This window comes from Triturus cristatus, chromosome 8 (assembly GCF_964204655.1).
Source record: "Triturus cristatus chromosome 8, aTriCri1.1, whole genome shotgun sequence".
Classification (NCBI taxonomy): domain Eukaryota; kingdom Metazoa; phylum Chordata; class Amphibia; order Caudata; family Salamandridae; genus Triturus; species Triturus cristatus.
Window position 1 is genome coordinate 698018508 of NC_140591.1, and position 23276 is coordinate 698041783.

A 23276-nucleotide genomic window follows, 5' to 3' on the forward strand; every position below is an offset into this window, starting at 1 on the left:
CCCCAATGGCTTTTGTTTGCATGATGCAACATGAGGCAGTGCCCTTCATCAAGACAATCTAAACTTAAATAAGAGACGCTTGCTTAGCATTGTTTTTGAACTATGAAATGGATGCCAAATTTCCTTTTCATTCACTCGCATTCAACTGAACTGATGCTAAAGAGACATAGGGGCCCATTAGCATGGTGGGCAGATCGCCACCGACTGACCGGCGGTGGCGATCCACCCGCCAACACACCCCACCGGACGTCCTTTTACTCCCTGCCACATTAGCATGGCAGGGGGTACTGCGGCGGACTGAAAGACCGTCCGCCGCTTTTCCGCCGGTAGGCAATCGTTCCGATTGCCTACCGGGCAGAAAAGGCCTATAATATGGTGGGCACTGCCATCCATATTAGCATGTGGCATTTTCAATGCCTTTGAAATGCATCCGGTTTTCACTTCGGGGGCCCATACGGGACCCCCAGGGGGTTGGGGGGCTGCACTTGGGGGGTACCTATGGTACACTCCAACATTGACATGGACAAGGTGGCAGGCACTGTGCGGTGCCTGTCATGTTGTGCATGCCAATGCACAACATACATATATTGCATTGTGGCGGGTGCTGCTTACAGCACCACCCGCCGCAATGCAATATATGCAGAATGCCATCGCCACCGTGGAGGTGTCATCCTAATTGCCATTGCGGGACCGCCGCACCTCTTGCGGGCGCTCCCGTTTGCCGTTGCTTTGTTTGCCCGCCATCGTAATGGACCCCAAAGTCCTAGAACACAATTTTCGAGGAAAACATCCTAGAGTGACACTACTAGAAGAATACCAGGCTAGCGTTTGAACATCGAAGCAGAAGAGTTGGTCTCTCTTATACCAGTCTGTTGGGAAAAGCCTATATAGGAAAAAAGTCTATATAGGAAAACACCGCAGTGAATGAACAGCCTATTGGAGTTCTTGTTTGAAAGAGGTAAAGCTTGTGTGTGCTTCTGCAGTCCTTCTCTAATCACTACTATGTTAACTCAGAATTGACTGCCGAGCTGCACTGCAGAGATGTTTACTATTAGACTAGTCACTGCTCTGGCAACAGACTGCCTCTGTAGAGTTTGCTATGGGATTAGTTAACCCTTTCACTGCTGGGGTGTTCAGGCATTCTGTGCTTGAGCTTTCCTTTAAAAAAAATAAAAAAACAATGTTGAATTGATTAAACACAGGTACCTCCTTGATTTCTTAGTTCGCAATAACAAACTATGTGCTTTTTCTTTTTCCAGAACGTTCTAGACTGTCTTTTTACCAACCCCGCATCCAACATAGCATTTCACCTTGAAAATATGATTTAAAAAAATGAGCAGTTTCTTTCATTTTATTTAACACATTTGCTCAATATGGTGTTGCATTTCTCAAATGGACAAACATAAATCGCAGAACACAAACCAAGAAAATGTTACCCAGAATGCCATGAGCCTAGGAATACCAAATATATGTGGGGTTTCTAGGGAATTTTCATGTGGAATGACTGCAATATTTAAGCCCCCACATGCAAGAGGAATAGGAATCAAAAACATGTCTCTGAATGCAGGTCTAGCCCATCTCAAAACCTAGAACATTGCAGGAGCCATGACAATACTCCCAACGAAAGAAGTAAAAAAGATGTGGAAAATGTTACTAATAGTTTTGATGCACGGGCGTCACCAGTTATACCAAGGACCTCATCAAAGCCAAGAAGCCAGTGCCCTTGTTACACAAGTTGGCACTTCAATTACTTTGCTTTTACAGCTAATCCGGTGCTCTTAATATAGCAAAGATTTGACAATCTGTGAAAATAACTTTTGAATCCAATTGACTTTCATTTGATCTTTCGGAAAATAAGTAAATATAATGCACAATAACACTTACCTTAATAAGCCTATCACTGTTTGCGCAGTTGTTAATGATGGACAGAGACTGCTGGAACCTGGTGCCTCCAATTCCTACAACATCTGCTATCAATTGACTAACGGAGATTATGACCTTGTAAAAAACAAAGTAAGATAATGATCAAATAGCATCAATTCAGCACTTGAACTGGTCAGCAGTTATTACTTCCAACAGTGATATGTCTAGGTCTGGATATTCAACACGGATGAAACAGGGTAGAAAGTAGTTGGCGCCATGGGATTTAGGGTCTACACTGGATTTACACCTTTGGCCACCATCATATGAACACATTCTACAGATGGGAACTGCAGAATTATCAAATTATAGAAACCTTCCAGTATCAGTCCATTTATACAAGATACCAGATGGAACTCCTAGCATGGTTCATAAATGGGCACAACTGATCAACCACAGTACGTATTTTAAGCGAGTTTAAAAACACCCCCAGACAACTTCTGTCAGAACCCCTTTCAGAGGGCCACCGGGCACGCAGGTGCACTGGCCTAACCATGATATGTGCCACAATGATATGTGCATCAAAAGGTTAGCTCATGGCTCCCAGCCTTACTCTTTATGGTTCTGTTATCAGTCACGTCTACTTCTTGAGATGTACCATGGACTCTTCCTTGTGACCTCTCACTGAATCAAACAGTGCCCTTTGAAGTGCACAGGGGAGGGCTTGTCCTCCCCAGTGTGTGTCCCCATCCAGCTTACAAGGAAGCAGCAATGCACAAATCTTTCTGAGGGGATCTCTCTACCTCCTCTCCATGTTTCACCATGCAGGCCTGGGTCTCCCAAAATGGAACCCAAGTCCTTCCATGTATTGTAGCACTCACAGGCACACATACACCCAGTGAATGTATTCAGCATACTCTCACTGCACAGTACTGCATCCGCCATGTACTGTAGCATTCAGAGGCACCCATACATTCGGCACTTGCATTCAACATGCAAGCACTGCCCAGCACTACATCATTCAGGTAATTTACCACTCTCAGACACATGTACGTCCAGCACATGCGTATACCATGCACACACTACTCAGTACTGCATTGTCCTGGAATGGGACTCTCCCAAGGCACACATACCCCCAGCGCAAATACACCACTGCTGCGCTGCACAGCACTCCACGTCACCTTGTTGCAGGCTAAGGGTGAGTTAAGCACACAGTAGCAGTACTTTAAAAAGTGAATGAGCCTGTAGACCTCATGCCAGTGACACAGGTGAAAAAGGTCCTGTTCACTCCTTCTACCACTACACGGTATGCTGCCACCTCCGTGCTCATTGTGCTTAACTCTTGGTGAAGGCAGTAGCCTTCCACAACTATGAGGGTAGCGCTTTGGGCGCCCCTCCCAGTTCAACCAGATCACACTCCGTGAGAGAGGCCTATGTCATGGCGCACACACATGATCAAGTGTTAACCCATAAAAAACAAAAATCAGCATTAGGGAACCAGACATCAGTATAGTGGGGCACTCGTGCAGGGGTGCACGTCCACTACCATGCAGAGGACTTTACCGCCCCACCAGCTTCTCATGTCTCTGCAGTCAGTAGATCAACATGTGTTTCTACTAAAACAGTATTTTGAGGATCACCAGAGAATGCAGACACAGAAATATAGTTTCTTCATTCTGTACATTAGATTTATGTATTTTAAGACTATCTCAAGGTTACTGACATAAATATCCAATGACATTATGCACTATGCCTTGAATACTAGGTTACTAAATTCATTAAGGATTAAATGAGAAGCTTACACAAAAGAACTCCAGATCTCATCCCAAATCAGAGAAACAACAGCTCAAACTAAGGAATACATTCAATTGCTGAGGTGATCAGATAAATTACAATAACCCAGGATTTCCGTTTCCACTGGATCAATATTAGAGAAGTCTGACAGCTTTAATTTACAAAATTGTTAGTAAAACTGACAAATTAATCTTGCTTTATGGATAAAAGAGTCCTGTGGGCTTTTTACAGTAACTTTGTTACCAATACCAAATGTTTGCGGTGCTGTCACTTTGCACTAGTCTTATTAAAGTGGCATGCTCTGTGCTATTTCCATGTTGCCAGGAAAAGTACAGATGTTGTCTGATACTGTGTACATATCACAGGCAAGAAGTCTCTAATCCTCTTATTTCAAGAAGATGGTCATCTTTGGCCACACCAAGATGAAACAAAGTCCTAAGGTGCAGCTAAGCTACATCTTTTACACTTACATTTTGAAGTGTGCCTGTATGAACACTATACAAGATGCTACATAGTTTCCGTATGTGATGGGGGCGTGGACAGCCAGCAATGGAGTGAGTCGCACTTCATCGGAAATCCGTCCTGCTGCTTTGGAGAGGCCACTGTGACCAGAAAGGGTGGTGCTCAGAGTAAAAAATGGTGGCTGTTGCTTGATATTTACTCAACTGTCGTTAGGCTTGACTGGCGAGGAGGTGCCCTGCGGGACCCAGCACAGGTACTGCAGTCCAGAAGCTCTAGGAGAAAGAGCAGCCCCCTCCTGACAGACGACTCTGGGGGAGCGCCTGATATATTGCCTAGAGCTTACCTGGGACTGAAGAACGAGATCTGCACCACCGAGAACTGGCATGCTCTGACACCCACTAAGAGCTGTTGTGCCACATCGAGGAGGTGTCCACCAATTCGCTGACCGCGGGGGGCAGACAAGCCTCGCCACCCAGGGACCAGAAGATCCTCCTGCGCCGCTGTGCCACCATGGGCAAGGTGGCGCAGCGACAGGACCCCATTGACAGCAACTGCGGGTACCAACGGTGGAGGGGCAGGAGCACTCCAACCATCGCAAGGGGGGATCCAGGAGAAAGGTTTCACACTCAGAGACATTATGCAGGCCATCACTGCCTCCAGAGAGACGCTAGAGACAAAGATCAATACTCTGGGAGCAGAGATGGACATTCTGAAGGATGACCATTAGCGCCTCGCGGAAAGCGTCACCACGACAGAGTGAACATTAGCGGATGTGCCTTTGGATATCTCAACACTGACAGACATACTTGCTGTCAAGGAAGATAACCTTTACAGTAGCACAGCTCATTGCTTAGTTACCGACATCGAGGCCTTTCTGGCGTCAGTTGAACTACCGACTGCCACACTGGCAGAAGTGGACAAACTGGGGGGAGACATTACACTCCCAGAGATTAGGGCAGCCATAAAATCCATGGTCTGAAACAAAACACTTGGCATGGACGGACGGACGGACTGCCGGTGGAGTTTTACTCAGCCTTTGCAGACGACTTAGGCCCCCAGCTGGTGGAGGTCTATAAAGCGTCGAAAGACACGGACTGCTTCCCACTTCTACGTGAGTGGCCCTGATTGTGCCCCTTCTGAAACCTGGTAAACTGGCTAATGACAAGAGGCCCTACAGGCCGTCATGGATGCTGAATGTCGATTATAAGGTATAGAGCAGGATATTGGCCACCTGTCTTTTACAGCACATGCCAGCACTTATACATCGAGATCAGGCATTATTTATTCCAGGCTGCAACAAGGCCCTGAATATTGGAGGCAATGTTGGAGGCAGATACGTACGATAAAAAGGAGGCTTTGGTTTTTGTAGTTGATATCGAGAAAGCGTTCGATTACCTAGAATGGGCCTTCCTCTATAAGGTAATGCTGTGTTTGGCCTTGGACAGGGGTTTGTGTCTTGGACCAGACTATTGTACACGGATTCATCGGCAACGGTCAATACAGACCATATTCTCTCAGAAAGTTACAGTGTAAATTGTAGCACCCAGCAGGGATTCCCCTTGCCCTTTGCTCTGGCCATGGAGCCCCTGGTCTGTTATGCCAGGACGGGGACTGTGTGTCAGGGTATCACGCTAGGCGAGCAAACCCACCACATTGCCCTTTATGCGGAAGAGCTATTGTTGTTTCTCTGGGACGCCGGGGAAGACTTGGGGGCGCCCATGACCTGCTGGAGCGATTCAGAGCGGTGTCGTGGCTACAGATCAATGGGCAAAAATCTTGCCTGTTCCCCACAAGGGTGAATAGGGCCTTGCCAGTGGGATTGGGGGAGGCAAATTGAGAGCCTCAAAGTCTCCCTTACCTGGGACTATAGATTTAACTTGATCCCACACACCTCTTGGAGGGCAATGTGGGCAAGGCTGTTCATGCGATTCAATCTAGTGCTGATTTTTGAGCCACGCTCCTCCTTTCTGTAGCGGGAAAGGTAGCACTACTGAAAATGGTAGCCCTCCCCGTCTGCTGTACTACTTCGTGGTACTGCCTGTGTGGATTCTCCTGAAGTATCTTTCAGGATCTTACCATGATTATGAGTTTCATCTGGGAGACAGGATGCAGGAGAGTAGCACTGGCCACAGTTCAGGGGCCAACAGTGGAGGAGGGGGGTCAGGCGCTTTCGAACTTCGAGACCTACTATGTAGCAGCACAGTTCCAATAGCTGACACAGTAGGTGGCAGCCTTGCATCTAGGAGAGAGTTAGGCCCTTATGTCCCAGACCGTCGCAAATTATCTCAAGTGCTGTTGTGCCTAAATACACCTGGCGCTGGGGACTTCACTGAGTCTCAGGTACTACGCTACTGCTGGACCAGGAACCTGCAGAAGACGAGGGTGTAGATGCCCTACTCCTCAGAGATCCCTCTAGAGTTCCTGGCGGTTCTTCCACATGGGGGAGACTGGTGGGAGCTGGCGGATTGGGTCGTGGCAGGTGCGAGGACGTTCGGGGCCCTCTTAGAGACTGAGCTACTACTTTCATTTGAGGACTTTAGAGAGTGGTATGACCTCCCTTGCGGTCACTTCTTATTGCATAGTGCAGTCACGACTGCGGTCCACAGACACTGAAGGATGGACCTATCTGAGCAGCCTCAAGCTGGGGGCTGTCAAAAAGTGGTCACCTCATCAGAGACCTACCGGGTTGTTACCTGTCTTTATAGGCAGCTGAGTGGTGATATGCTGACACCGCTGGACAATCTACGAGCCTGCAGGTAGGAAGACCTGGGGATCCCAATCTCAGAGGACTGGTAGGCCTCTTGCAGCCTGCATGCCTAAAGTATCAAGGAATGTGCGATTTAAGCAAATTCCTTTTTATGTGTTCCACAGCGCACACCTCACCCCAGGGAGGATTCATAGATATTTTGCAGTAGATGAAGCAAAATGCCCCCGGTGCGGGTGAGGTTGGAGCCAACTTTCTCCACATGTTCTGTTGATGCTGGAGAAAGTTGGATTACTGAGAGCCCATTACGAAGGTCATGGCTGAGGTTACAGAATGGGAGGTTCAATGCACTCCAAGTTACTCCCTCTTACATTGGTTCCCACACACTGCTAAGACTAAAACCCACAAGCAAGTTTCTGGATCTAGCCCGGATTTTAGGGACCAGGGAAATAGCCAGGAACTGGAAGGCTCCTTAGGGCCTGAGAGGGATAGTCTGGAGGAAAGAACTGACAAGATGGGCTGGGCTGGGTATGCAGGGGCAGTGTGAATCCCAGAGGCCAGGAGAGGCCACTAGAGGTGGCCAGAGCATGGGAGACCTTAGTAGAGGCATTACAGCACCCGACCCCTCGTCACCAGAAGAGAGGCTGAGCACCCCCTAAACAAGCACTATTGCGCAAATGAGAGAGGGACCAGGTTCCTACACCCAGGTTATGCATGCAGAGGAGGAGATTGGTAACAAGACTTCCTCGAGGCCTGAAATAGTGCACGAACTGCTCTTAAGATGTAGGCACAGGGATGATGTAGCACACCCGGTTGCAAGTATGAGCTGTGTGAAAGACCGAGCTCTAGAATCATAGTTTGAAAACAAGGGGCCAGATGTACAGTCGTTTTTAGAGGTCACAAATGGAAAATCTGGCCATTTGCTACCGCTAAAAAGCGTTGTAGTATGTACAAACCCTATTTTGTGAGTCGTTAACCTATTACAGACTAGCAAAATATGGTTTGCGAGTCGCTACTAGAAAAGGGCGTGCCAAGGGGATCCTTTGCTTATAACAAGTCGCAGGGGGATGCATGATTATTTTGCGACTGCAAATGTGGCCACAAAATAATCAGTTTATCAGTCGCCACATGAATGTACGCAATTTATTTTTAAAGAGCAAGCAGTGGCTCCACGGACCACTGCCTGCTTTTCATCTTTTTCTTTTAAATGCATCCAGTTTTCCTTTAAGGAAAATGTGCTGCATTTGAATAAAAGAGTTACTTTATTTAAAAATCAAACAGCGACATGGTGGTCTGCTGTCCACAGAAGACCACCATCCCTGTGATAGTAGCCAATTCCCAGTGGGTTGCAAATTGCAACCTGACTCATGAATATTGATGAAGCAGGTCAATAAAGATACCATTGGGAATCGCTAAATGTCTGAGACACATTACCATATTCCATTTTGCGAGTCACGAATTGCGAGTCGTCACAAAATGGAATGGTTGTACATCTGATTCTTAGTCTTTAATGAAAGCTTACCCATATATAACTTACCAGTGTAAATATTTACAGAAAAGGTGGGCTCTTTGGAAATAAATGCAGCTGCTCATATATTTCTTACTAATCTTAATTTTCTCTAATTCAAACAATTGGTGCTACTGCTTCAGAGGAAAAGCAAATCACCATTGAACAGGAATCTTTATAGCAGAAAACAAATGCATGTGACGGAGGAAATGCTGAAAAAAATTAGAATTGGCACGTCTCCCGAAAGGATTAAACATGAAGAATACCAACCTGCAAGTGGGTTCTCACAAACGATTTCTTTCCAGTGTAGTCAAAGTTATTTCTCATTAAGAAATACAGCAATTGTGATGCATCCGTGCGAATTGAGCTCAGCTTGGAATTGCAGCACTTCAGTATTTCATAACACAGAGCAGCACACATGTCAGCCCTTCCCTCGTAGAACGTAGAAGGAAACTAGACAGAGAAAGCACAAGTACACATTAGGCACAACATAACAACAATATACTGAAATGTCAAAGTCTTGAAATAATACTCCAGATTCTGAGCATGTGTGTTGAGCTGACCAAAGTGCAAGCTTCAACAGAACAATGATAATATTTATTGTGGTATATCTTTTTTTAATTGAAAGATTAAATTGTTTTCAACAACAAGGTATCGAAAACAATGATTAAGCTTAATTTACAAACAGATATGCAACAGTTCAGTGTGACATCAAATCCCCAAAGCCACACAACCCCACCAATCCTGGGATAAGCAATATGGCACCTATGCATTATATTAACCAACCAGACCATAATAGTCCCACCATTTACTCATTATTTTAATGTACTTCTGAGGGCAGCCACTCCATTAATGCACCGTTTCTTCCACTTTGCACACTGGTCCATGTCACGTATCCTGACGTACGAGTTACTTACCTTCGGTAACAGTGTATCTGGTAGAGACGATTCTAGCCCCAGATTCCTTCACGTAGAATTATCCCCAGGCGTGAGACTGGATCCGGAAACTTTTGTCACAGCATCCTTGCGCGCTGGGGGCGGGGCGACATCACGCGACTCCGCCCAGGAGTCGTCCGCGTACGTGACGTCAGCGAGGTCACATAAAACCCGCCCCGGTGCGCCCACGTCAGTTTTCTCCGGAGAACTTTTCCGCACCACAACGCGTAACCACCAGATAAAAAACTGTGGGAGCATGGAAACAGTGTGCGAAGAGCAGAAAAATTGGAAAGAAACGGTGACTAACAACACCACCAGGGTAGTGCCAACACCGCAGACCCCAAGGGCAGGGAAAGAAGAAAGAAGAAGAACAAGCAGAAACCTGTGCAGCCACCCTGCTCGCACATAGACAACCTCCCATCCCTGTGCCCCGAAGGGAAGAACAGCCATAAAAGTCATGGCACACGTAGGAAGCCCACCCCCCTCATCCTGAGCAAGGAATGGGACCAGTCCCAAGACAGACAGGGACAACAAACCACCAAGCCACCCCAACCTAGATGGCAACCACCCACAAGAGCAAGACATGGCCAGAGAACCCTCAAACCAGAGGACAGCAATGGAAGGAAGGGAGGGAGGGGAGGGAGGACAAGGATAGAAGCAATCCCCCCCCAAACCTGGAGTAGCCAGAGCAGCAGGGCACCGGTGCACCGAAACCCCATCCTCCAAAGAACCAAGGGAGGAATGAACCGCCCCCAGACGGAGCCACCAGTCAAGAACAAGGAAGGCACTCACAGGAGACACAGCCCCCCACCGGGAGGCGGGTACTGAAGACCAACCCAAGGGTCCTTGCAGAATAGGGGAGGAAGGGTGGGCCGTGAAGGAATCTGCGGCTAGAATCGTCTCTATCAGATACATCGTTACCGAAGGTAAGTAACTCGTACATCTGATAGAGACTACTAGCCGCAGATTCCTTCACGTAGAATAGATACCCTAGCAATACCCACTGGGAAGGAGGGTCTGCGAAAGGACCCCACCAGCCAAAGCAGAACAGAGGGCCCCACAGGGGACCAGATCTGTGGACCAGGTAGAACCTTGCCCCTGCCAGGCCAAGGAAACCCCCACAAGCAGAACCCCACCGACCCCAGGGGAATGTAGGAGGGAAAGAAGGCTGAAGAACAAGTTACTTACCTTCGGTAACGCTTTTTCTGGTGGATACAGTATCTGCCTGTGGATTCCTCACCTTGTGAATATCCCCTGCGCCAGCATTCCACGGAATTTTTCTTCCCCAGCACTCCACGTCGACGTGGGCGACGTCATAATACATCGGCTCCGCTCGCGACTCCGTATGACGTCACCGGAGCCATAAGAGGCCCACGTCGGCGTGATGATGTCAGTTCCACCCATTTTTTCCGTGCCTTTGAGGCGAACAGGTGAACCAACGACTAACTCAAAGTATACACAGTATATAGTATACCAACACATATGCACAGTATACAAAGGAAAAGGATGCTAAATAAACAAGCATTTCCAACAAATGTACAAGCATTTCAAACTAGACCTATTTCATGGTATACAAAGGTGGACAACGGGGAGGCGGGTGGGCCAGTGAGGAATCCACAGGCAGATACTGTATCCACCAGAAAAAGCGTTACCGAAGGTAAGTAACTTGTTCTTCTGATGGATACATCTGCCAGTGGATTCCTCACCTTGTGAATAGATTCCCACAGCAGTCCCCACTTCCGGAGGAGGGTGTCCACCTTCCTATACCAGAAAGTCTTGCAACACAGAGCGCGCGAAGTGGCCCTCCCTCCTCATCTCTGAGCCCAAGCAATAATGCTTTGCGAAAGTATGGAGGGAGGCCCAAGTCGCAGCTTTACAAATATCTGCCACAGGAACACCCCGGGCCAAAGCAGATGTAGATGATTTTGCTCTAGTCGAATGAGCTCTAATGCCCTCAGGGGGGAGTCTTACCAGCCAGGGTGTAGCAGATCTTGATGGCAAGGATGATCCATCTCGATAGTGTGCGCTTGTGCACCGCCCTACCCTTCGAATGACCAACGTAGCCAATGAAGAGTTGATCATCTAGACGAAAGTCTTTAGTCCTGTCCAGATAAAAACTCACAGCCCTCTTCGGGTCCAGGCGATGGAGTCTTTCCTCCTCTTTGGAAGGATGAGGAGGTGGATAAAAAACAGGGAGAGTAATAGACTGCCCCAAATGGAACGGAGTAACACATTTTGGCAGGAAGGCAGCCCTGGTCCTAAGAACCATCCTTTCAGCATTTAATGTAAGAAAAGGGGGTCTAGAACTAAGAGCTCACTCACCCTCCTTGCCGAGGTTATGGCTACAAGAAAAACCACCTTAAAGGACAACAGCCTCAAAGGACAGCTATGCAGAGGCTCAAATGGGGACCCCATCAGAAACGTTAAAACAAGATTAAGGTCCCATTGTGGCATTACAAAAGGAGTGGGAGGAAACATGTTTGTTTGTCCCTTGATAAAGCTCAGTACAAACGGAGATTTAAACAGCGACGGTTGATCCGGAAGGCATAGAAAAGCCGATAAGGCTGAAAGATAGCCCTTGACCGTGGCCACAGCACAGCCCTGCTGAGCCAAGGAAAGAGCAAACTGGAGCACATTAGAAAGATGGGCTTTTAAAGGGTCAATGGACCTCTCTCCACACCATTTTACAAATTTAGACCACCTGTAGGAGTAAATGGACTTGGTGGAGTATCGCCTGGCCGATAAAATAACGTCCACCACATCAGGTGGGAGAGAGAAAGAACTCAGGTTGCCCCGTTCAATCTCCAGGTATGAAGGTGTAAGCTCTGGAGGTGGGGGTGTAGAACCTGCCCCTCCGACTGCGAGAGGAGGTCTGCCCTCAGAGGGAGACGGAGCGGAGGGCACGAGGAGAGGTGGAGGAGATCTGTATACCACACCCTTCTTGGCCAATCCGGGGCGACCAATATGACTTGGGCCCGGTCTTGGCGAATCTTCCTCAGAACCCAAGGAATCAAGGGTATGGGAGGAAACGCGTAAAGGAGCTGTGAGCCCCAACTCAACTGAAACGCGTCCCCCAACGCTCCCTGCATCGGAAACTGGAGACTGCAGAATGACGGGCAGTGCACGTTCTCGCGGGTGGCAAACAGGTCCACCCGAGGTGTCCCCCACGTCCGAAAGACGTGACGAACCACCTCCAGATGGAGCCTCCACTCGTGGTCGGCGGAGAACTGCCGACTGAGACTGTCCGCACGTACGTTCAACACCCCGGCCAGATGATCTGCCATCAGATAAATCTGATGGCCCTGAGCCCAGGACCATAGACGCAGGGCCTCTCTGCAGAGACACAGAGACCCCACTCCTCCCTGTTTGTTGACATACCACATCGCAGTCGTGTTGTCCGTCAGGACTTGAACAGACTGACCGCAAAGGGAAGGGAGTAAGGCCTTGAGTGCCAAACGAATCGCCCGTAACTCCAGAAGGTTGATGTGAAGCAACCTTCCCTCTGGAGACCAAAGACCCTTGATCTCCAGATCCCTCAGATGAGCACCCCACCCTAAAGTGGAGGCATCCGTTATCACTGTGGCCACCGATGGAGGCAGATGGAAGGGCTTTCCCTGCGACAGATTGCCCTCCACCAAGATAGATCCGCTGCAGCTTCTCTGGAGATCTTGATCGACTCCCTGAGATCCCCGTTGTGCTGATACCACTGCTTGCGGAGGCACCACTGGAGTGCCCTCATGTGCCAGCGTGCATGGTTGACCAACAGAATGCAGAAAGCGAACAGACCGAGCAGGCGAAGGACCTTCAGAACTGGAATAACCGCTCCATTGTGGAATAAAGGGACCATCTCCTGAATGTCGAGAATTCTTTGTGGAGGAGAAAATGCTCGACACACAGTAGTGTCCAGTACCGCCCCTATGAACAGGGTGCGTTGAGAGGGCACTAGGTGAGATTTGGGCACATTGATCGAAAAACCCAAGTCGAATAACAGCTGAGAAGTTACCTGCAGATGATGCTGCACCATCTCTGGGGACTCTGCCTTCAGAAGCCAGTCGTCCAGGTAGGGGAAAACTGGAATCCCCGACCTCCTGAGATGAGCAGCCACCACTGCCATCACCTTTGTGAAGACTCGAGGTGCGGTAGTAAGACCAAACGGGAGGACCGCAAACTGGTAATGTTGCGACCCAACCGTAAAACGGAGATACTTCCTGTGCGACTTCAGGATTGGGACATGGAAGTACGCGTCCTGCAAGTCGAGCGACACCATCCAGTCTCCTTGCTGCAACGCTTGAAGAACCTGCGCAAGGGTCAGCATCTTGAATTTCTCCTGTTTCAGGTAAAAGTTCAAGATTCTGAGGTCCAGGATTGGACGCAATCTGCCGTCCTTTTTGGGAATCAGGAAATACCGGGAGTAGCATCCCTGACCCCTTTCCTGCTCCGGAACCACCTCTATTGCACCCTTTTGAAGCAAGGCTAGAACCTCTTTCTGAAGGAGAAGCAGATGGTCCTCTGAGCAGTAACCTTGGCAAGGAGGGTAAGGGGGAGCAAAACTCCCGAAAGGGAAGGGCGTACCCAGTCTCTACGAGGTTCAAAACTCAGAGGTCTGTCGTAACAGATTTCCAACCCCGTAGAAATTAGGACACCCGACCCCCCACAGGTCTTACATGATCCGGGATGGGGGATCTAGGGCTGCTTCCCTGACTCCTCATTGGGAGCAGAGGAGGAGGAAGAAGAAGAGGGGTTGCGTCCAGAACCTCTCCGACCCCTTTGTCTCCCTCTATAGGATTTATAGAGGGGATTCTGCTGTTGCTGCTGAGGCTGTCGGTAGGAGCGAAAAGATGACCTTCCAAAGCCCCTAAATTTCCTAAAAACCGAACCCTTTGCAGGAGCTTGCAGACCCAAACACTTTGCTGTTAATCTGCTGTCTTTAAATCTTTGTAGAGCAGAATCTGCCTTTTCACCAAACAACTCTGCCCATCAAATGGCAAATCCACGAATTTGGCTTGAACATCCGCTGAGAATCCCGACGAACGGAGCCATGCCTGCCTTCTATGGACGAGCCCATAATCCTACCAACCGAATCCGCCGTATCCAATCCCGACTGGATCACCTGTCTGGCAGCGGCCTGAGTGTTTGTAACCACCTCCAAGAAGGACGCCTTATCGCCCTCCGGCAGCTTAGGGGCCAAAGTCTTCATTGAGTCCATCAATGCGTGCACGTACCGCCCCAGCAAGCACGTGGCATTGGAAGACTTTAATGCCATACTCCCCGAAGAGAAAGTCTTTTTAGCAGCCTGGTCCACCTTCTTAGACTCCCTATCTGCGGGAAACTGAGGGAAAGCCCCCGAAGCATGCTTCGAGCAGGATGCCTGCACAACTAGGCTCTCTGGAGACGGGTGTATAGATAGAAAATCCGGATCCCCAGGCGCCACCCTATACCTTCTCGCCACCTGTCTGGAAACCGCCAGAGAAGAAAGTGGTTTCCGCCATACCTCCAAAACAGGCTCCAAGATGGCCTCATTAAAGGGCAGTAAAGGCTCTGAAGTGGAAGTAGGAGAGTGCAGAACCTCTGTCAACAAGTTCGATTTATACTCTGCTGAGGGCAACTGTAAATCTAACAGTTCTGCAGCCTTTTTGATAACAGTATGGTAGGGAGCCAGTTCTTGTGGTGGAGAGGATCTTGCCGATGTGTGCTCCCATTCTGGGGTGGTGTCTAGGCCACTAGCCTCTTGTATGCCCTCAAAATCATCAGAGGATGTGTCCACCTCACCTTCCTCTACCTCTTCTCTGTACGTTCCTTCTTCCAATACCCTTTGGGCCTCCCTTCTCGATCGAATCCGGGGAGCCGGCGTCGACGACGTCGTACGCGGCGTCGGTGGAGCCAGAGGTGTTGGAGTCGGCGGCGCCGATGGAGTCGGCAGTGGCGTCGAGGAAGGCTCTGAAGCAGGTCGATCCATCCGAAGTCGTGACGGATCCCCAGACGGCGCCGGAAACTGCCACGAAGGCACCATCGGCAGAAAGGGCATGAAGGGGGCCTGAGCATAATGCTGCGGCACCCCCAACGTATAAGCCATGGGACCCACGGGACCAGTTGGTGCTCCGGATGGGAAGGCCGCCCTATTAAAATACCATACATGGCATTTAAGAACTGAGTAGAATCAGTACCTGGAGCAGGAAACTGAGGATAAGGCACTGAACCTGCATCCCTCTGCGGAGTATCTGGCTGCGGCACCGTAGTGCACTCCACCGGAGCCATAGATTCTTCAAGCGCCGGAGTCGGTTCTTCCTCCCGTTCCTGATCCGAAACATGCGACTCCAGCAGATCCGGGGACTGTGCCGGTGAACGCTCTGGAGCCCGCTTCGGAGACGGAGAACCTCCCGGAGTCTTAGAGGGAGAAAAAGAAGGTGAAATGTCCTTACTCCGATGACGCCGAGGTGAAGTCTACCTCGACTTCCTGCTCTTCGAGGACCGGTGTCGTGAAGAGTGTTTTCTTTTCTTATGATGTCTCCTTGACTTCGACGACCTCGAAGTCGACGAAGCAGCCCTCGATTTCTCTTTCTTTCTCCCGCTCTTCTCCTTACCGATCTTCGCCATAAACAGCTTGCCCTTTCTTTCCTTTAATGCTTTAGGATTCATCCTCCTACAGCATGCACAGTCTTCGACATCGTGGTCCGACGAAAGGCACCACAAACAGTCCTCATGCGGGTCCGTCATGGACATATGTCCGCCACATTCCCTACAGGGCTTAAAGCCCGACTTCCTCGTCGCAGACATTACAGGATTTTGCAACAGAAACACCTTACAACTACAAAGTAGCAGGAGTACTGGAAAAAACCGTTGCGCGTCGACGGCGCGGAAAAAAGGGAACTGACGTCATCACGCCGACGTGGGCCTCTTATGGCTCCGGTGACATCATACGGAGTCGCGAGCAGAGCCGATGTATTATGACGTCGCCCACGTCGACGTGGAGTGCCGAGGAAGAAAAATTCTGTGGAATGCTGGCGCAGGGGATATTCACAAGGTGAGGAATCCACTAGCAGATGTATCCATCAGAAGAGGCTCGTACACTCACAGCAGAGGAACCGATGGCAAGGACGGAGAGGCCGAAGCACCCCACTCCCCCACAAGGCAACATAGCTTCCGCCGAATGCCAACACAGGAAGATGGAAGAAGAAAAAGAAGAAGCCTAGAGGGCCCAAGGAAACCAAGGAGAAGAAGGCGAGCCCATTACAGATGGAGAGCAGTCTGCCAGCCAGAACCATGCCGGCAGTCAAGGCCAGAAGCAAGAAGAACAGCCCGAGGCCCCAGGAAGACCAAGTAGGCAATGCCTGGCAAGGGAGAACACAGGGACATCCGCAGAACGGGAGCAGGGAGAGGAGGAGAGGCCCGGGCCACCGCCACGAGTGGCCGCGCACACGACCCCAGGAACCAAAAGCAAGCTACGTAAACACCATGGAGAACAGGTAGCCGAAGGCAACCAGAACCCTCCAGCAGAGCGCAAGCCACATGACAGCTACCATAACCCCACATAGGGCACGTGAAGTCCCACTATATGGGAACCCTCTTTGGAACAACTTCCGCAGCAGAGGAAGAAACAAAAGAACCACGGGGAAAAAAAGCACCCCCGCTACAGGCTTGACAGCAGCCCAAGCAAAGCAGAAGGCCCAATCTCAGGGGCAAGTCTGCGCAACAACTCCTGCAGAACCACACACAATCAACACAAGGGCCGTCCAGCAGCCAACAATGCCAAAGTCCCAAGGAAGGATGTAAACGGCCAGAAAAACATACTCCACAAACATAACTGCCGGCCTAAGAAGGCCCAGAAGCAACCCTAACTCAGAAGTCACTGAGGAGGGGATGGAGGAGGAGGAGGACGGAGCCCTGCCAAGAGCCTCTGGATGGCGGAGTCAGCCAGGGCATGAAACAACAGACTGCCATCAAATGGGAGCTCAATGAGCCTCTCCCGAATATTTTCGGGAAAGACGCAGTCCCGAAGCCAAGCATGGCGACGGAGAACGACTGAAGAAGCCATGGCCCGGCACAGCGCCTCAGAGACGTCCAGAGCAGAGAAAAAACGCCGCAAGCTCCCGGCCATCCAATGCATGGTGCCGCAAATCCACCTGAGCAGACTCCTGGGACGCTGCAGACCCCAGAGACTCAGCCGAGTCCCACAAACAGGAGGAGGCCCTAGCCAGAACACACAAGGTGTTAAGGGCCTGCTGGTCGAGGCGAAAATGCTGCGTCCCCAAGTGTTCAGCCAGCAGGCCTCTCTGGACGGCGAACCCAACAGGGGCGGCAGGGAGGGAAAAGCAGTCCGCAGAAGGGGACTGGCGGCTGAGGGGTTCATGGACAGGCATGCCGGGTCACGCGGCGTCGGAATGTGCCGATGCAGAAGATGCGGAGGCACCGGGTCCCCGGAGGCAGGAAGGAGCGAACCTTCAAAGGGAAGCAAGATTTCCCTCCCACCAGAACCCTGGTGGAGGACCTCCAACAGATGGTCCGCCAGAAAGTGAGCCACCGGGTCACCAATGCGTAGGATGCCCACAAACGTGGACACCGCATGAGCGAAGGCCGCACCCGCATCCGTAGGGCTCCGCGGTGGAGAAAGCAGCTCCTCTGTGGGCGACGGCTGCAAACTAAGGCGGCCGTCCCCGAGGCCAAGTGGGGCGGGCAAGGGCTGGACCTGGAAGTCAGGAGTCGAAAAATGAGGGACCTGCCGCTCTTCCGACAAACATCCCTGCCTCAGGAAGGGCGGGGAGCCACCCTTCGACGCCGGTGAAAAGGACATCACACGGCGACCAGTCTCCGGGGAACACGATACCAATATGCAGCCTACCTCCGGAGAAGGAGTGTCCAAAGACAAATCCGCGGTACGACCCCTGCGCGGTGTCGTAGAGTCTGCTGCTTGAGGCAGGACATGGCGCCATCCGGCATCGCCGGGCAAGGGACCTCCAAGTCACCATGCACTGGAGATCGGAGCGGGGACCGGAGTAGAGCTGGAGCATCACCGGCCTCAGAGCGGGGTCGAGACGGCGCTGGCCCGACCCCCGCCGAAGCCCTCCACCGGCCGCGGCCTAGAAGGAGGCGAAGGTCGCCCGGCAACCCCTGTGGCAGCGCCAGGGACGATACAACCTCCGACTGTAAGAGAGGAGCCCGGAGAGGGACGAGGGGTCTGACCTCGACCCGGAGCGGGACGTGAAGACTCCACCGACCCCTGCGGCTCCGCACGGTCCAGCTGCTGCCAGCGCCGTAGCGGCGTCACCTCGGCCATAGACAGGACCACCCTGCCAAGGGACATAGAGGGGTTCGAGGATGCGACCCGAGCCCCGGCGACCTCCCGCGACACCACAGGGACCCCCGCGGGGGTTTGCAGCAAGGCAGAGACGCCATGGCCTGAAGGTGCCCCAGAGGAGCCGCACCCCAACAGCACCACATCCTCCAAGCCTGGATCCGACCCAGTGCGCAAGGCGAGGGATCCGCCGACGCCCCAGGAGGGGAAGGAGGAGGAGACGCCAGCGAGACCTGCAAAGCAGCCGCATAAGTCTCCATCTGGACTCTCGATGCCCCAACACCGGGAAACGGTGGATAGGATGACACGCGGGGCCGCATCACCCGCGGAGAGTCCACGCCCCCAGTAGGCCGGAAACCAGCCCCCGGGGACGAACTGCGACACTTACCCACCGGGACGCGATGCTCACGTGACATTGGAGAAAGGCGAGGACGACGACCACAGCCGGACCTGAAGCCGTCCGCCGAAGCAGACCGAGGGGAAGACGTCGACCTGGAGAGATGCGCCGAGAGAGGTTTCATTCGGCGCTCCCGCCACGGCTTCGGCTTTAACTTTTGGCACGCCGCACAATCTGAGGTGTCGTGAGCCTCCCCCAAACACCACATGCAAATGAGGTGAGGGTCTGTCGCCGACATAAGATGCCCACAAAACGTGCAAATTTTAAAGCCCGAAGGCATTCGCACACTGTCCCACCAAAATAGAATGGAAGAAAGGGGGCCTTAAACAGGCCTGCAGCAAGGAACGGATCCGCGTTGCACACGGAAAAGGAAAAAACTGACGTGGGCGCGCCGGGGCGGGTCTTATGTGACCTCGCTGACGTCACGTACGCGGACGATGCCTGGGCGGAGTCTCGTGATGTCGCGTGGCAAAAAGTTTCTGGATCCAGTCTCACACCTGGGGATAATTCTACTTGAAGGAATCTGCAGCTAGTAGTCTCTATCAGATTGTAACAGCGAGAACTGAGGGAAGGCATATCTTTATTTAAGAAAAGGTTAGCCCTTTTACTGCATAGGAAACGAACCATAAGATATACAAGTAAACATAGTAAAACATTTAAACCCAGACACTAATAGCACCAAAAATAATGAGCACTGATCAACTCACCTTATATATTAATGACCGCAACGCTGTGAAAACATTTTTCAGTGCTGTTTCTGATTGGTTCTTTTGAAGAAAGCAAAGGTACACCTCAAAAACCTTTTTCATTAGCGGGTTGTGTCCGTGATCAGCCATCAGTTGGTTCTAACAAAGGAAAAGCAGAGATTATTATTGCACAGCAACCACACTAGATTATATAAGAGGACGCATTTATTAAAAGTGGGAGACAATGCATCATTTAAAATGGCAAAGGGAAAGGATATAACAGATGAGCACGGAGGATCTTAGCAGCTGTTTGCTTTCAATTTTTTCAGTTTAACTTTATTGGTTTTCATCAACATAGAGGTATTGAAACAGCATTTTATAAGAATATATTATACTCGGCTGTATCACTCCCCTCAACCTTCACAACCTGAGCATGGCAATTGTTCAGTACATTAACTGATTCTGAGGTGGTCCTCTAGGTCTCCCAGTTTTTGAGTGGTACAGGTAGTACGCAAATCCTCTCTGTTCCACATAAAGAAGTTACTTATCTTGGATATACTCTAAGTAACCAAAGATTACTGATCTTTACAGCATCCTCAGGTGCCAGACTGTATTCAGACGCTTTTAGAGCAGTGCTCCCACACACCGTTCAGTAGTGCTGCGCAACTCTATGTTGACTTAGTGCCACCATAGAAGTGGCAGAGGGGAAAAGCATATGAGCACCACCCGTGTGCGCCACTGTCAATTTCTTGCTTTGCTCTTTCCGTTCCCTTGCACGCTGAGGACAAAACAATTGGAGGTACCCATGTGCAGCTCTCGAATTCGGTACCATTTTTCGATGGTAAAATGAGACCACTACACAGAACAGGGAGGGGAGGGGAGACGGCAGTGAAGAATCAGCAGTTAGACAGAGTATCCACCAGGAAGAGTGTTACAGAACATAAGTAACTTGTTCTTTTGATGGATACTTCTAACCACAGATTCCTCACCTTTATAATAGATACAAAAGCAGTACCTCACAAGTTGGAGGGACGTTGGAGTGGGCTCAGACCAAAAAGTCCTGTAAGCCTGAAGGGGAGAAATGCCCTTCCTGTCACACCTGGCTGCCAATATGTAGCAGAACTCTATGAAAAGAACTATCCATCTTGATAAAGTCCTTCTCTGCACCGCCTTACCATTCTTTGCCCTAAAGAACATCATAAAAAGCTGATTGCCACCTGATAGTCTTTGGTACAATCGATGTAAAAGCTTAAAGCTCTTTTAGGGTCCAGAAGAGGAGTCTCTCCTCCGCTTTTGAGGGGTGAAGCGCTGCAAAGAATGCTGGAAGAGTAATGGGTTGCCCAAAATGAAAGAGAGTCACAATTTTTGCAAGGCTGCCCTGGTCTTCAGCACCAGTTTCTCAAGAAAAAAGGTGGTGCATGGCAGCTGCACTGAAAAAACACCTGGAGCTCACTCACAGAAAGAGCTAAAGTAATTGCAACGAGGAAGATAATCTACAGTGTTCAAAGGCGAAACGAGCAGCTGTGCACTGGCTTGAAGAGAGTACACATGACAAAAGTCAGGTCCAAACATAGGCACCACTGTGGCATTACAAAAGGTTTGGGAGAGAACATGTATGTGAAACCTTATACAAATCTATTCATAACATGTGATTGAAATAAGGACGATTGGTCTGGTAAACGGACAACGGCTGAAAGACCTGACAAATAACCCTGAAAGGTGCCCGCTCATGCCCTTGCTGGGCTAAGGACCAAACAAACAATAAAACATCCAACAGTTTGACTTACAATGGGTCTGTGTTGCAGATTTCACACCAAGCCACAAATTTGTCCCAGACCCTCGCTTAAATGAACAAGTTACTTACCTTCGGTAACGATATATCTGTAAGAAACATTAGTTAATTAGATTCCTTACCGCCCCACCCATCCTCCCCGTTCTGCGAACTGATGTCTAGGGTTAAGGTCATTCCTTTCAGGGCCCTAGATTCATGGCACCAGTGTCGGTCTCTTGCATGGCTCAGCGTTCCTGGCACGGAAAGCTATGTACAAGAACTGACGTCAGGGCGCGAGGGCGGCGTCTAAGTACTCCGACGACGTCATCATGGCGATCACGACGCCGACGGACGCGGAGCCGCAGACGACGCCTAGCGACGCGCAAGGGTATTGCTGACAAAAATCTTTCCGGATCCAGCCTGATGCCTGGGGATATTCTAAGGTAAGCAACACGTTAGTTAGATTCCTTACCTTAGAATAGATACTCCAGCAATACCAACCCCGATGGTGGGTCTGCGAACCAAGATCACACCAGGAAGTCCTGGAGAACAGAACGGCCAAAGAAGCCGTCTCTCCGGACTTGGGTGTCCAGGCAGCAATGCTTAGCAAATGTGTGCAGCGAGGCCCACGTAGCTGCCTGACAAATGTCCTGCAGAGGGACACCCCGACCCAGGGCAGTAGCAGCCACGTAGGCCCGAGTGGAATGGGCCCTCAGCCCCACAGGAGGCTCCTTCTTAGCCAAGGAATAACAGGCCTTAATGCACAGAATGACCCACCGAGAGATGGTTCGCTTGTGCACTGCCCGCCCCTTCTTAGCGCCCACGTAGCCAACAAAGAGTTGGTCGTCCACCCGGAACTGTTTCGTACGGTCCAGATAGAAGGACAGTGCTCGTTTTGGGTCCAGACGGTGGAGCCTCTCTTCCTCTTTCGAGGGATGCGGAGGCCAAAAGAAGGTGGGCAATGTAACAGACTGGCCGATGTGAAAGGCAGTTACCACCTTAGGGAGAAAGGAAAGACGAGTACTGAGAACAACCTTGTCCGGATGAACAGAGAGGAAAGGAGGCTTAGAAGAGAGAGCCTGGAGCTCAATCACCTGTCTAGCAGAGGTGATGGCAACCAGGAAAGCAGTCTTAAGAGTTAGAAGACGAAGAGGACAATTATGAAGTGGCTCAAAAGGAGCGCACATCAGATAGGTTAACACCAGGTTCAAATCCCACTGAGGCATTATGAAGAGGACAGGAGGACAGGAGGAAACATATGAGCAATGCCTTTAAAGAATCGAGCAACAACAGGGGACTTGAAAAGAGAATGCTGATCAGGAAGACGTAAGAAAGCAGAAACAGCTGAAAGGTACCCCTTGAGGGTGCCCAGAGCAGAGCCCTGCTGGGCCAGGGAAAGAAGAAAGAGGAGAACCTCAGAAAGGGAATCCACAGCCTTTGCTGTGCACCATGCCACAAATTTGTTCCACCTGCAGGCGTATACCGTTTTAGTGGAGGGACGCTTGGCTGCAAGAATGACATCACAGACTTCAGGAGGCAAGTCAAATGGCATCAACTGCCGCTGCTCAATCTCCACGCATGGAGGTGGAGACTGGACAGGTTCGGGTGGAGGACCATCCCCTGCTGCTGCGACAGAAGATCCTCCTGAAGAGGCAGTCGAATCAAGGGATCGATTGACAGACTGAGTAGCTCGGGATACCAGTATCTTCGTGCCCAATCCGGAGCCACAAGGATGACTTAGGCCCGGTCGCGCCTGATCTTCTTCAGCACTCTGGGCAGAAGTGGTATAGGCGGAAAGGCGTACCACAGACCGTAACTCCACTTGCGGCGAAAAGAGTCGCCGCGAGTGCCGCCTTGGAAATTCCAACGCG

At 50.5% G+C, this 23276-nt stretch overlaps 1 protein-coding gene across 8 annotated transcripts in view; it reads right to left on the bottom strand.

Moving 5' to 3' along the window:
• The window catches only part of DOCK9 (dedicator of cytokinesis 9), a 1069784-nt gene that overhangs the window by 152159 nt on the left and 894349 nt on the right, over positions 1–23276 (bottom strand). For all 8 annotated transcript variants that reach the window (XM_085622123.1, XM_085622117.1, XM_085622120.1 and 5 more), the window contains exons 40-42: positions 19656–19793; positions 8598–8780; positions 1885–1998 (exon numbers count right to left, since the gene is read on the bottom strand). In XM_085622123.1, the coding sequence (XP_085478249.1) occupies positions 1885–1998; positions 8598–8780; positions 19656–19793 (435 nt within the window). The remainder of the gene's footprint in view (positions 1–1884; positions 1999–8597; positions 8781–19655; positions 19794–23276) is intronic.